This window comes from Nicotiana attenuata, unplaced genomic scaffold, assembly GCF_001879085.1.
Source record: "Nicotiana attenuata strain UT unplaced genomic scaffold, NIATTr2, whole genome shotgun sequence".
Lineage (NCBI taxonomy): Eukaryota > Viridiplantae > Streptophyta > Magnoliopsida > Solanales > Solanaceae > Nicotiana > Nicotiana attenuata.
In genome coordinates, this window is record NW_017670241.1 from 258,747 (window position 1) to 273,483 (window position 14,737).

Genomic DNA, 14,737 nt, shown 5'->3' on the forward strand with positions numbered 1-14,737 from the left:
GCTAACAACCAATATCCAAATCATAAGTAATTTCCACGAGAACAAATTTTAATCCTTGCTCAATATCGAGAATCATCAATTAAAGCATCTGTAGTATCATATAAGAACACAACAACATCAATTTAAGACTCACGGTCATGCTCGACATCAATGTATAGATACTCGTCACCATGCCTATACGTCGTACTCAACAAGAAGCAAATAGCAAATAGGACTCAACTCCTAATCCCTCGAGCTAAGGTTAGACCGAACACTTACCTCAAACTTCCACGGCCAAGTCAAGCCTCAAACACCGCTTTCCCTTTTGGCTCCAAATCAATCGTATCTAGACATAATCGACTTAATAACATCAATAAACACCCAACAATCCAATTCCAATGCTCAATTATAATTTTCCAATCATTCTTTCCAAAAACCCAAAAATTGACCCCGGGCCCGCTTGGTCAAAACACGAGGTTCGGACCAAAATCCGATCACCCATTCACCCACCCGAATATATAATTTATTTTGAAATCCGACCCCAAAACGAGGTCAAATTACCAATTAATCAAAAAACCCTAACTCTACCCAATTCCCCAATTTTCAACCATTAAAACCCTAGGATTATTGATAAAAGTTGATGTAAAACATTAGATAGTTGAAAGAAATCAGTTAATGAATACTTACTTGTGATTTGGGTAGAAAATCTCTTGAGAAAATCGCCCTAGTTCTTTTATTTTTTGTGAAAGTTTGAAAGAAAAATCGCTGAAGTTATGTTTTAAAAGACTCACTGCCCGACTTCCGCATCTGCGGCTCGTGGGTCGCATCTGCGCAACCGCACGTGCGGAAAAATGGTCGCTTCTGCGGAAATGACTAGGCCTCGCTGGGGCGCACCTGCGAGAAAAGGACCCGCTCCTGCGGAACCGCATCTGCAGAAGACTGTCCGCATCTGCGAGACTGGACAACACCTGCGACCCACTGTGCGCACCTGCGGTGCTCGACTCGCAGGTGCGGTTACACCAGAACTGGTGCAATAACAGTGTTTTTCCTAAGTTTAAGCACCCCGGAACCTACCCGAAACTCACCCGAGCCCTCGGGGCTCCAAACCAAACATGCGTACTAACTCAAAAACATATGAACTTATCCATGCGATCAAATTGCCAAAATAACCTCTCAAACAACGAATTAAACCTCAAAATCAATGAAATATCTCAAACTTCTTAAACATCAACTTTTGCAATTTAGGCTCGAATCACGTCAAACGAATTCCGTTTCTTACCAAACTTCACAGAATTATCTTAAATCAAATATAAGACCTGTACCGGGCGCCGGAACCAAAATACGGGCCCGATACCAACATGTTCTAATCAAATATCATTTTCAAATCCTTTAAACAATTTCAGAAAACAATTTTCTTTAAAAATTCATTTCTCGGGCTTGGGACCTCGGAATTCGATTTCGGGCATACGCCCAAGTCCCATATTTTCCTACGGACCCTCCGAGCCGTCACATCACGGGTCCGGGTCCGTTTACCCAAAACGTTGACCGAAGTCAAATTAATTCATTTTATAGTCAAAATTTATCATTTTCCATAGATTTTCTCATTTAAGCTTTCCGGCTACACGCCCGAACTGCGCATACAAATCGAGGTGAAGATAAAAGAGGAATTTAAGGCCTCGGAACACAGAATTCAATTTAAAGGCAACAAAATAAAGCATATTTTACCAAAGTTTTACAGAGACGATCTTCAATAGAATGATGAAATGGATGTTCAAGAAATTCGTTCAAGTGATAATTTGGCAGAATAATTCACCAAGGCATTGCCAATCTCAACATTAGAGAGCTTGTTATACAAGGTTGGAATTCGTCGTCTCCGAGAAATAAATTGATGTTTTCATTAGGGGGAGGCACATACGCGTTGTACTCTTTTTTTCTTGGCTAAGATTTTATCCCATTGGATTTTCCTGGCAAGATTTTTAATGGGGCAGCAAATAATGCGTATTATAATATAAGTGTACTCTTTTTCCTTCACTAGGATTTTTTCCCAATAGGTTTTTTTTTTCTAGTAAGGTTTTAACGAGGCACATTATCTATGGACATCCAAGGGGGAGTGTTATGAAATATATATTTATATGGATGTCTACTAATCAAATATAACTCCCACTAGTCTTCTCCATTATGTAGATAACCCCACTACTTCTCACCATTATTGTTGTAAATCCCACACCTCCATAACCTACCCATGATCCCTCCATGATCTCAAATTGGCATATTTATGGAAATCTTTTGGTATACCTCTATGTTGTACTATAAATAGAGGATGCTAACTTATTTTGTAATATACTTGAATATATGGAAGAAATAAGAATCTCTTCTCTCTTGCTCCCTACATTCTTGTCTATTTTCTTGTTTTATATTATTACTTTGAGCTATGTTTCGTAACAATAGATCATAAATTAATGTTTACCTTTGTATTATTCTCGAATGGTGTGTCATACCTGTTTCATGTGACTGAACGACCGAAAATGCCCTTAAATAAGTATCAAAAGCTTGGTCTCTCTTTGTATCAAAAGCAAGAACTCAGGAAGGTCAAGAATTATAGCTTGGTCTCTCTTTGTATCAAAAGCAAGAACTCGACCATTTGCTGCTCATCATTCAGTTCAGTTCCATACTCACATTAAGTATTAATTCCTTTGCTGCTCTATTGTGAATACCTCAATAGCAGTTTCTCATCATGCCCTTGATTTCTTCTTTTCTTTTTCGTGTCTATAAGCAATATGTCAGTGTTTTGATTGGTGTTACAGAGTAAACCTTAGATGGACGATGACCATTTGCTTTCCGCTTTTCGAGTTCCAAAAGGAAGATCCGTATGAACCATCAAATAACCATACAATTATAGATCAAGTCACTTAAAAAAGATAAAAACAGATAGTTACCTGTATTAAGAGGGAATAAATTACTTTGAAAATAAAGCAGATAACTTGTTATAATAAATTAACTTACACTATCGTGTAATTTTTATTTATATTGTTAGTATATATAAATTAATCGTATTATTCTTTTAGTTAATCGTAAGTTCTGTCATACCTTTTTCTTAATTAGGGATAGTATATTCTTTTTCAAATTTCGTGTCTTATTTTATTATGTATATATCCATACTCATTTAATCTGTTTTTAAGTTTTTATTAAAAAAAAGTTCAAAACTTTAATGTACCATGAAATTTTTCTTGTTTATTGATGATAACTAACTATGTCCTAATTGTGGAACCCATGGATGTTAAACTTAATGAAAGTTGAGTGAAAATAGCACGGGCTAGCCAGTTTTCGGACTGGTAATAAAAAATAGGGAAACTTATAAAAATGTCCCAAATAAATCTCAACTTACCAACCTCTAGTCATTAGTCATAAACTTACCAAAACAAGCCAACAAAAATTGAAACACCAAATAATAAGGTTCTTTCTTTCAAAGAATCACATGCAAAAATCACCTTCCATATTTTTAAGCGTGATTAGCAACATTAGATACAAGACGGAAAGGAAATTTCATGGACGGAGTAGCAAATAAGGTGATGAAATACAAAAATATATACAATATTCCAAAAATCTAAGCAAAAAAGGAATTTTTTCAACGGGTATAGTTGAAATTCATTGAAAATATATAGATAAGTCAATATACAAAATTTGAGGAAGATTGAAGGTGATTTGGACTGGTTTTGCATCAAAATTCGTAATTAAATCGAGTTCAAAAAAGTCTTCTGCGACACATGTATCAGACATGTATCACGCATGTATCTCACACACAGGTATACATGGATATACATGTGATACACAATTGATACAAATATGATACATATGTGATACACAAATGATACACAATGTGATACACATCATTTTTTTTTCATTTTCAGTTTTTACGTCGAATTTTCAATTCAAACCACCTCAAAACTTCACCAAATCATCCCAAAATTGAGATTCAAGCTCCTTAGGTTGTGCCCAATCTACTCTAATAACACCCACTCAAAACAAAGCAAAAATTTGATATTTTTTTGCTTCAAATAACTAATTGGCTAATTTGGCTAATATTAGTAATATTTTATCAATTGGCCAGTTTTTGTAATGAGCTACTTATAAATGGACATAGCTGGTAATTTTCCTTAAAAATACTCCCGTTTTACTATCCGATTAATTGGTCGAATAGTAAAACAGAGAAAATATTTAAATGATTTCCAAAAGTACAGGGGTAATTTGGCCTTTTCTGTATTTAAAAATGTGGCTAAACTTTAAAGGGGTTTTGGCATGGTACAACAACATACCTATATAATTGGCAGAAAATAGCCCTAGTTATAGATATTGTGATCAAATAGACAATAAATGTATATCACAATAATAATATGCATATCACAACTTAAGTTTCTTCTTTGTCTACATCAACATGTATATTAAAGTTTTTTTTTCATTCTTTGTATATAAATAATATTATTCTTTGTATATCAATAATATAAAATTATATATATGGTTATTGTTGCCTTTATATTAATGTATATCACAATAAAAATATTGTATTATTTGTAAATCACAGTTTATAACACATCGGACATGTGTATACCAAAATAGATATCATAAATTTATTTTTCTTCTTTGTGTATATCAAAAATTAATTTTCTTTGTATACCAAAATATTATTTACTCCCACAATTATAGTTATTATTTTTATATTTTAGAACTTGCTTAAACATGCTATATCAAAAATTTATTTTCCTTTTTTGATCAATAATTAATAATTATATTATTTGTATATCATAGTGTATAACATAATAATAATGTGTATATAAAAAAAATTTATTAAAATTTTATTTTCCTTCTTTGTATAACACATTTAGATTAAAACTCAAGTTCAAGACGACTCCACATGTGTATCCCCTATTGTAACCCGTGTATATCTCTATGTACATCAGTGATATCTCATGTATATTATGTGTATCTGTGTATATCCATGAAAATTTGTATTATATATACGATATACAATGTGATATACATGAGCGTCCATAAACAAATTGTGTTGTATACACGATATACAAAGTGATATACACAGACGTCCTTAAAAACTTGTGTGTGATATACACTGATGTACACGATATACAACGTGATATACACATGTCGTAGTTGGATTTTTAGGCCTGATTTTTCAGCTGAAACCAATCTAAATAACTTTTAATTTTGCTCAAAATTTGTATATTGCCTCATTTAAATATTTTCAACCAATTTCAATCACACCCACTCATTCAATCCAACCAAAAAAAGGAAGAGAGAAGAAAACAAAGTTGAAATATATTTTTTCTCTCTTAGTTTTTGCTTCTGATTTCTCTGATGTGAGATCAACCTTACTTTTTCATCCAACTGATTTATTTTGCATAATTTGCATGAATTTTTGCTAAACTATGATAACAAAAGAGAAGAGATTGAAGAAGAAATACAAGGAGAGAAAGGGGGAGGGAAGCCAAAATAATCGTGTAGTTTTTTGGAGAGAGGATATAAAAAAGAGTAGTTTTTTAAGATTTGGCTATATAATGCTAATTGTTTGGGACTGTCTTTGCCAAATCTAATATAAGGCTAAAAAATTACTAATTTCAATTATGTGTTGTTATAGGATGCCAATTTTTCAACTTGCCAGAAACTGGCCAACCCACGCCATTTCTACAAAATGCTCAATGAATTGGACCTCCATTCGGCCCATAATAAAACAAACATCTATGAAATTTTCATATAAAAGCCAACATGTAAACTTTCCCACTCTAGGGTTTTTGGTTAGCCACAGGAAGCCGGTTGGCAGTAGTGAGGGCAGAGGCACCGAGAGAGACGAAAAATGAAGACTATACTGTCATCAGAAACGATGGATATCCCCGATGGGGTAAAAATCAAGGTAAAAGCAAAGCAAATAGAAGTGGAAGGACCAAGAGGAAAGCTAACCCGCAACTTCAAGCACTTGAATCTTGATTTTCAGCTCATAAAAGATGAAGAAACTGGAAAGAAAAAGCTCAAGATTGATGCTTGGTTTGGATCTCGTAAAACCACTGCTGCTATTCGCACTGCTCTTAGTCACGTTGAGAATCTCATAACTGGTGTCACTAAAGGGTACCGTTACAAGATGCGTTTTGTGTATGCCCATTTTCCTATCAATGCTTCTATCACTGGTGGGAACAAGGCTATTGAGATCAGGAACTTTCTTGGCGAGAAAAGGGTACTTATTTTTTATTTTTAAATATTTGGTAATAATGTGTTTTTATTTGCTATTGCTTAATAATGTGTCTATGCTATATTTACATTGATATATAGGCGATTGCATATGGAAATGATGTATTTAACTGCTAGAATTTCTGTAGCTTTTGTTGGGTGAATACTACATAGAGTAAATTGCTGAAGTAAATTGAATATTCTGTTAAAATATGATTTGTTTCTTTGCTCCAAGTTTTGTATCTGGTCCATTTCACTGTTTAGTTTTCAAATCTCTATGTAGAAATAGAAGGTTTTGGAATGAAGAGGTCTGGACAGCTGATCTTACCGAGTGAAATATGTTTGTTAGTAAAGGCTATTTGGCTCTAATTTGCTGCTTAATAATAATACTTTAGTAGGGTGGCTGATATGCACCACAATAGTGACATGTAACAAAAGAAGTAGAGTATTTACCGGCACATGCCTTAGTCGACTTGAAGCTTTCCTGAGTCTGACTTGTTTGAGGTAGGCCGTCTACTAGTAGATCCCTTGAAACATTTGATGTTTGATTTGTAGCCTCCGTCCATCTAAAAAAAAGAATATGGAGATTCTCTGAAATACCAATTTTATAAAATTGCACTTGTTGTATTAAGCACAATTTTTTAGAAGGGAAAAGCTCAAAAAAGCAATGTGCTTCCAAGTCCTTCATTTGATTGAAATGTGTTTCTTAACATTTCAATAGGGAATGCACTTAGGTCAGTGGCGGCGCCACCTTATGTTAAGGGGTGTCACCCCTTCGCCGAAAAATTAGTATTGCTTAGCTAGTTCAAAAATTTATTTTCATGTACATACTATATATGTTGACTCCCCTTATTTTTTTGCGTGTTTACTTTTTTATATTTTCACAACCTCTAGTAAAATTCCTTGCTTCGCCACTAACTTAGATGATGTAATAATACCATTTTCTGCATTTTAATTCTACGAGGTCAAGTAGTCTGTGATTGACTAGTTGATTTTCTTCCACGGGTTAATAAATGTTATAGGTTGCATATTCGTAGTGAGTAAAGTACTTAGATGCAGTCAATGGATGGATTGAGATGATTTGTTTTTAATACAAGACTAGATGTTTGAAGCCTCTTGCCAGAAGGAATGACATAGTTGTAGGAAAGCGTTCCTTGATGGATGGATACGTTCTCCTAATTTCTTCTTCGGCTATTTGTTTTAAATCTGATGCTAGATCAGTGTCAAATTAATATTGCTTCTTAAAGATACCGTCCTTGATATGTTTCTCACAGATTGCCTTTGTGGATATAGACCATCTTTGAGTTTAGTTGATATCTTTTTCGTGGCTATGGTGGCCTGTCAGATTTAAGTGTAGGGTAATCGGGAACTGACTTCTTGCTTTCACTGTATCAGGTGAGGAAAGTCGATATGCTTGAAGGGGTTACTGTTGTCAGGTCTGAGAAAGTTAAGGATGAATTGGTATTGGATGGAAATGACATTGAGCTTGTTTCTCGTTCTGCTGCCCTCATCAATCAGGTAAAACTCCTTCTTTTTACTTCTCTGGACATGCATTTCTGCACTTTATTCTGCAGTTCTTAGTTCTGCTTTATTCAACTCGTCTCTTTTCTTTGACAGAAATGCCATGTGAAGAACAAAGATATCCGTAAGTTCCTGGATGGTATCTATGTGAGTGAGAAGGGAAGAATAGCTGAAGAAGAGTAAGTTTTAGCAGACTTGTTGTGGGGTTATTTGGGATCATGTGCTGATTTCATACGAACTCATTTGAATTTAATTCAACAATTTTGGTTCCATGGTTTTCTGGATGAATATTATCTGTTAAGAGTAATTTTATGTTTTATGTCTGGCTCATTAAGTAGAGATGGATGTTTTCGTTTGATGGTTTGCTTATTAAAAGATCAATTTTTATGTCAGTTTTTTCACCTTATCAAAAAATGTCAGTTTTTTTCCTTTTAACTGCTGTTGCCCTATGCATTTTGAGATGGATTTAACTTTTTTTTTTTTGGGGAGGTTTGATTTGACTTATATACAGAATCGATATGTTGTAGCAAGTAATCTACTTTATTTACGTGTTACCAATTTCACTTTTTATAGACAGTTATGTGACATAAGAAAAATCATTTATACTGTCCATGTAATAAAAGTCATATTCAAGAGGGATTCCATTCCAACCTCTGCCAAAGTAAAAAAAACAGGCTTCTTTCCTGGGGCATCATTTTCAGTCATCTGCTAGTGACGGAGCTTTCTTCGATTAAATATGGCAAAAGAATGTGGAGAACCGAACTAGAAAAGGGGAATTAAGAGAAAAATTTAAATATTTAACGGTGTATATTTTCTGGAAAATATTTTTCAATTTTTTCATGTTTGGTTGGTTTAAATTCTTTAGAAAATATATTTTTTCTCGTTAACGCATTTTTCTCCGGTTGACTTCCCTACAAAAAAGAGGGAAAATATTTTCCAAAATTTTTTTTCAACCTTCCCCACCTTATTCCCGCCACCGCCCCCACCCTTCCCCTCTCGCCTCGCCAGTCGCCACCCCACCTCTGCCACCCTCGCCCCTAACCTCACCACTGCCATCCTAGCCCCTAGCCCCTGACCTACTATCCTTTTTGTCCTTACCCATTTCATCTCCCATGGTATTTGGTTAAATTATATATTTTTCAAACAATATTTTTTGCTACCTAATCAAACACCATAAGATATGTAAGAAAATCATCCAGAAAATATTTTTCGGAAAAATATTTTTCACCCAAACACACACTAAGTCAATATTCATTTTGATAGGAGCTCGTCACGACCTTTTTAGCTATGGATAACGAGTGCGAGAAGAGGTTCCTAAAAAAGCACGCAACAATTTAGTCGAGGTCTCACACAAGCTCTTTTTATAGAGTCAACACCTACCAATTATTCTAGGTGTTTTAGATCACACCTTGATTTTAAAGTACTTGGATTATCTTCAGAAATTTATTCTGGACATAAACATCACTTGCTAGGCGAGCTAACCTTTGGTATGATTACCTAAAGAGTTTCTATTTCAACCAATATGTAGTTGACAGTTAAGGTCGGGTAATTATCGCTAATTTTATTAGCCGTGTTAATCTTAGTAAAAAAATTATGCATGAACGTAATGCTTACAATTTCTCTTTAGGCCGTGCTATTATTGAAGCTCCATCCACAAATAGATAATTTGGTCAGAGGACCTATTAAACAAAGTTACGTTATTAATGTTAGTTACTTATTCTATTTGTTTGGTTAAGGTATAAGCACTCAAGTAGTCCAACATGGAAAATAATAAAGCAAAGACTAGCTTATCTAAAGTGAATAATGGGATGTGTCTTATATTGTAGTCATACTATGTGGTTATTTTCGTTTTTAGTATGCACTAGCATTAATAAATGTCCTTCCTCGATAGGACCCTTCAAATTGGAAAACTCAGCTTGTGCTTTTCAATTTGCAAGTAACAGCGCACACTACTGTGACATCACTCCTTTACTTTTAACTAAATATCTCAATTTCTTTGTTACTATGCCTCTAACTTGCTCAAGCCAGTAAATAATATAGGATTCAATGAACAATAGCATATGATAATTCTTTGTTCTCAGATTTCGTGAAATGCCTATTAACCCCCATCTTCCGCACTATCCCTAGCGAAGGTCAAAGCGGCCCTTATTCATTCATGTAATGCCACTGAAGATTATACATACCATTGGCATTGACAAGTAATGGAGGAAATTGTAATGGATCAAATCGCTATAACTAGTAATAATGGGTGTTTTTTTCCTTTTTTGGTTTTCCTCTAGTATCCGCATTAGGAACCTAACTATGCATTTCGTGCATTGTAAGGTCCATTTAAAAGGGGAAGTGCTCTCTACCAAGATCTTTTCCATTTTCAGGCTAAACTCAAGACATGTGAGTAAGGATAGAGGAATCTTATTCATCTCACCACAACTCTTGGTGCTGTAATGGGTGGTGGAATAACATAACTATCTGCTAGGTCATGGTTAGTCTATGAGCACGTCGCATTAACACAACATCAACCGTTCAACATATTCCATATTACATCATAAATAAAGTTGATGTACATGTTTACAATTTAAGAAGGAATATATAATCTCTTACAACAACAAAAAAATTCTCGTTAAAATGAGAAAAAAAAGTGAAACAAACTTTTGATGATCAACGTAATAAGATCTCGCAGGATTTGAAATGGGTAATACACCCGTGATGGTCCAACATAAGAACGTCACTAGTGATCTCAACTCTACCTAGGTCATTGAATTGATAAATGTGGAAGATGCCAAATGTCAATGTTAATTAAGAAAAAAGCTAGAGTCCCGCCTTTGTCTTCGGTTAAACCAATCAAAAGAATATTCCCATCTTTAACTTAATTAACTTCGCAAATCTACAATCTCTATGCATTTATTATTGCTTAATTACTTTCTTTCCTCTTACCTGCGCTTTTAGTAATTAATGGCCTCTTCATGTCCATCTTAAATACTCCCTCCGGTTCGTGACCAATTGGTCTTTTTATTTTGGTCCAAAATAAGTGTCCATTTATATAATCAAGAAAAAATTCAACTTACTTTTCGAAAATTACTCTTATGTACGTATTCCTAAAAAGTCTTTTACTCCTCACATTAAATTATGCTGCAACATTTAATTAAGAGTAGTTTAGTCACACTAACTATTTTTGTCTCGAATTTGGTATTTCCTTAATGGGTGTGCCTAAAGCAAATTGGTCACTTATTGTGGACCAGAGGGAATATAGTTTAAGACAGGATTGATGGCTAGTGTTGCACCAAAACGTACACGCAAGTATACGTGGTCGACAAATAATATAGGATTGTAAGTGTAGATATAGTATCCACAGGGACTTGTAATTAAATATCAATTAAATTAAACCCAAATAATTAATCTATTCAAGCGATTTTCTAAAGTATAACTATTTAACTAAAACTAATCTAGAGTAACAAACTAATAGATTGAAGGAAATAAGTCGGCAATATTAGAGACGAATTAAATGAGACAATATTCTAGAGCTATGGGTTAACTAAAAATCCCGTTGTGTCTTCCACTTAGATTGTCTAATTAATTTATCTGGTTTATTGATTGACATGGTAATGTTACTAGTAGTATTCTCCCGAAGTACTACTCGTCTGTTCAAGCTAACATAACGCTTATATTCCTATAGAATTAGGATTAACAAGAATGCATTAGTAATTCCTGTATAATAACCAAGCAAGGTGATTAGGTATATCCCTATCCTAACCGCAAATCTGTTTTCAATACTGAGGTTCAAGATCTCGCTCTACTCAATCTTATATGGAATCTAGAATTCCCTCTCCTGAGTTCAATCCTAGATTCGTAGATAGTATTCAATTGGTGATCAAACAATCAAATAATTAAGTGCAAGATTGAATAAATAAACCAATATGATAAAATACTAAGAACAATTCAAACTTCAAATTACAATGTTCATGTAGCACCCACAACTCTAAAACTAATAAACTATGAAACTAAAGGAAGAGAAGAGAAGAAAAATTAGTTAGAAGTCTCCCCTAAGCATGGTATGTGTTTTCTGCCTCCAAAGTTGACCAACCCCTCACTAATCACATTTAGGGGGTACTTATAGGTTAGGGTCGGAGTCTCCAAGCCCAAATCCAAGTAGAAAGCATTTAATGCACGGACTAGGAAAGGATCAGGCCTCAGAGCTCGTGAGGCCTGATGTGGGGCGCGCTTTAGAGTGGGCGTCGCCCACTATATCGCCTGGTTGACCGCGCGATGTACCAAGCGTCATCAACTCTGGCGCCTGGTCCAATTTTTCTGTCTTTTGGTTCTCTTTTGTGTATCTTTGAAGTCCACGCGTGCAACCATCATGTATTTTCATCCTTCAACAATCCTACACATAAAATGACACAATTAGGCTCAAACGTCGCAAATTTCGCCACAAAAATACTCAAATATAAGGTAAACAATGCACTAAAAATAAACATTTATAACCAAACATCACTATTCCACACTTAAACGTTGCTCGTCCTGGAGTCACCCAATAATTTGCATTATCTTTGAGCACTTTATTTTTACACAATTGAGGCACACTACACTAGTGACCACGGTTGATAACAACAATGAAGCTAGAGCATATGCATTCAACACATACTTCCTATAACTCATGCCATTCTTCAAAAGAAATATTCACAACGAAGACAACATGCTCGTAACAATCCTAGCCTCAAACACCGACTCAATATCACAATACATCCATGGCTTAAACACCCAGCTTCACAGAGAAGTCTAAGAACGTTACCTATCCCTCGTGAAACCATGCGCCCTCACAACAAGAACAAGAGAGCAAGTTGAATCCACACATTTAAATCTCATGATCAAATATAGTTTAAGGACCACATATATCAAAGAAACCACTCACTCTCACAAAAGAAGTCACATGCATGCAAATGGTACCATAGGCTTGCGAATAATGTAAATCTCCATTAATGTATGCTCACTCGATCTAAATTCAATTAGGACTTTTTTATGGTAGTAGTGTGGGCTAAGGGATGGGTAGGATATAATTAGGATCAATGGTTCACCCTCCTAAGCACTTTAACACATTACATAACAAACTTTAAGCGAACATTCTTCAATTACTTCAATTTGACAAACAAGATCACTCCCCAAAAATATTCCCTCTTTCTTTAGGCACTACTTTACTTTATACCTCACTTAGCAAGGAGAAGACAACAATTTTATTCACTTATATTTTTCCTTCTTTTTTCTTTTCTTTTATTTTTTCCTTCAATTTTAGCTAGTGATGTATTATTTTACAAAACAAGTGCACCTTTCTTTCTTTCGCTAGTTCCACTCGAAAGTCACCCCACACTTAGTCCTTACTTCTTTAGCGCTTATTTTATTATTAAAGTGCCTTAAGAGGTAACATGATCAAAATAATATCACTTAAGAAAAAAGGGTATAGACTTGTAATGTGGGTGCCAAATTAAAGTCTATAGGCTCCAAGGGGGTTTACTAGGGATAAATTTTATTTGTGATAAGCACTAAGATAATAAAGATCAAAGAAGGCCTAAAATTATTTTTCAAATCGAGCAAATTCTAGGATTTCGCTTCAAGTCACATACCGAGCAAGTTCTAGACTCAATCACAATAACATGGACTACACAAAATCTTACCTCACATATGGCACATGACTCACTAAGGACGTTCTCGTTTCGACTCTCAAACAATGCAAGTATTCATACAGCCACAAGATATTAAGCATTAAGTACAAAGTGAATAATAATCACGCAAAAGAGACATAGGAGTCACATGACATGCTATCCAATATATAAAGGTATCATGCTCAACGTCAAACACATAGGGAAGATACTACACATGCCTAAGCTTAAATATGCTATTATCAAATAAGTCGCAAAGGTTTTTTTTCTCCCTCTTTTACTACTCCTAAAAAAAAAAAATTACCCGGTTCAAGTTACATCCCCTGAAAAAGAACCGATGCACAATGAGGATTACCTAACTAAAACTAACTAGAACAAAAAAAAAATTGATTGTTTTTCATTGGACATTAATCCCCCGAGAAAGCTGTCCAAAAAGTCCATCGTCGGAAAAAATCCACATTTTCCATTTTTTTTGTTTTTTTTGTGTGCACAAAAACTACTACACTAAGAAAGAGTACTATACCTAAACTAGGATAGCTCACACTTAAAATTATTCAATGTCCTCAATGCATATAATAATTACAAGAGGTTGAAAGAGACTCCCTGATAGGCTAAAGACCGAAACACTAGCAGCTCACGGGATACTCAGACTTCTCCCAAGGATGGTTCTTTGTACGGACACCCCACACTTAGATCCAACTACATGCTTGCTTTTGCACATGCCTACTGGATTTGATTCCATGCTCCTACTCCTACAGGACACAAAAATAATATAATAGAAAAAAAAAAGAAATAGTAGAATTGGGTTGCCTCCCAACAAGAGCTTGATTTAACGTTGCGGCACGATGCCATCACTTCCACCACTTTTCTTTCACTTTGAGGATATGAATTGCGCCCCCAACTTTGCATCAATTTTTCTATTACGTTCGTGGGGTAGTGGTGTAAAAATAAATGAACCAAGCAATAGATATCGCATCTTGGACTTCTTGGCCCTTAAGTGAGGTATGTCGTTTGTCTCCTTGGCATCGCAAATTTCAGAATATAAGCACTTTGTTCCTCATCTATTGACTCAATTCATAGGCTCGAATGGATCAATTCATATGTCACCAATCAAACACAATGATAAAAAAAAGGTTAGAATGAGATCCAATGCGCTCCAATTCTAGAATAGCTTCACTTTTTACATCCTCACTTTTAAACACTTCGTCAACCTTGGCATCATTAATAATATTTTGGTCGAATAGTTGAAATTCCTCTTTTCGCCCCATAAGTTGGCCAGTATCAACAACAATCGGTTGTGTGGCATCAGGCGCCTCAACCTTTTCATTCAATTGAACCTGCAGATCATGGATATCTGA

At 34.9% G+C, this 14,737-nt stretch overlaps 1 protein-coding gene across 1 annotated transcript; it reads left to right on the plus strand.

The window, feature by feature from the left end:
* The first annotated feature begins 5,706 nt into the window (after positions 1 to 5,706).
* LOC109236508 (60S ribosomal protein L9-1-like) lies at positions 5,707 to 8,123 on the plus strand. Its single transcript, XM_019402699.1, has 3 exons — positions 5,707 to 6,217; positions 7,606 to 7,728; positions 7,828 to 8,123. The coding sequence occupies exons 1-3, from the start codon at positions 5,843 to 5,845 to the stop codon at positions 7,912 to 7,914; spliced, it is 585 nt and encodes a 194-aa protein (XP_019258244.1). The 5' UTR covers positions 5,707 to 5,842; the 3' UTR covers positions 7,915 to 8,123.
* Positions 8,124 to 14,737: the final 6,614 nt, after the last annotated feature.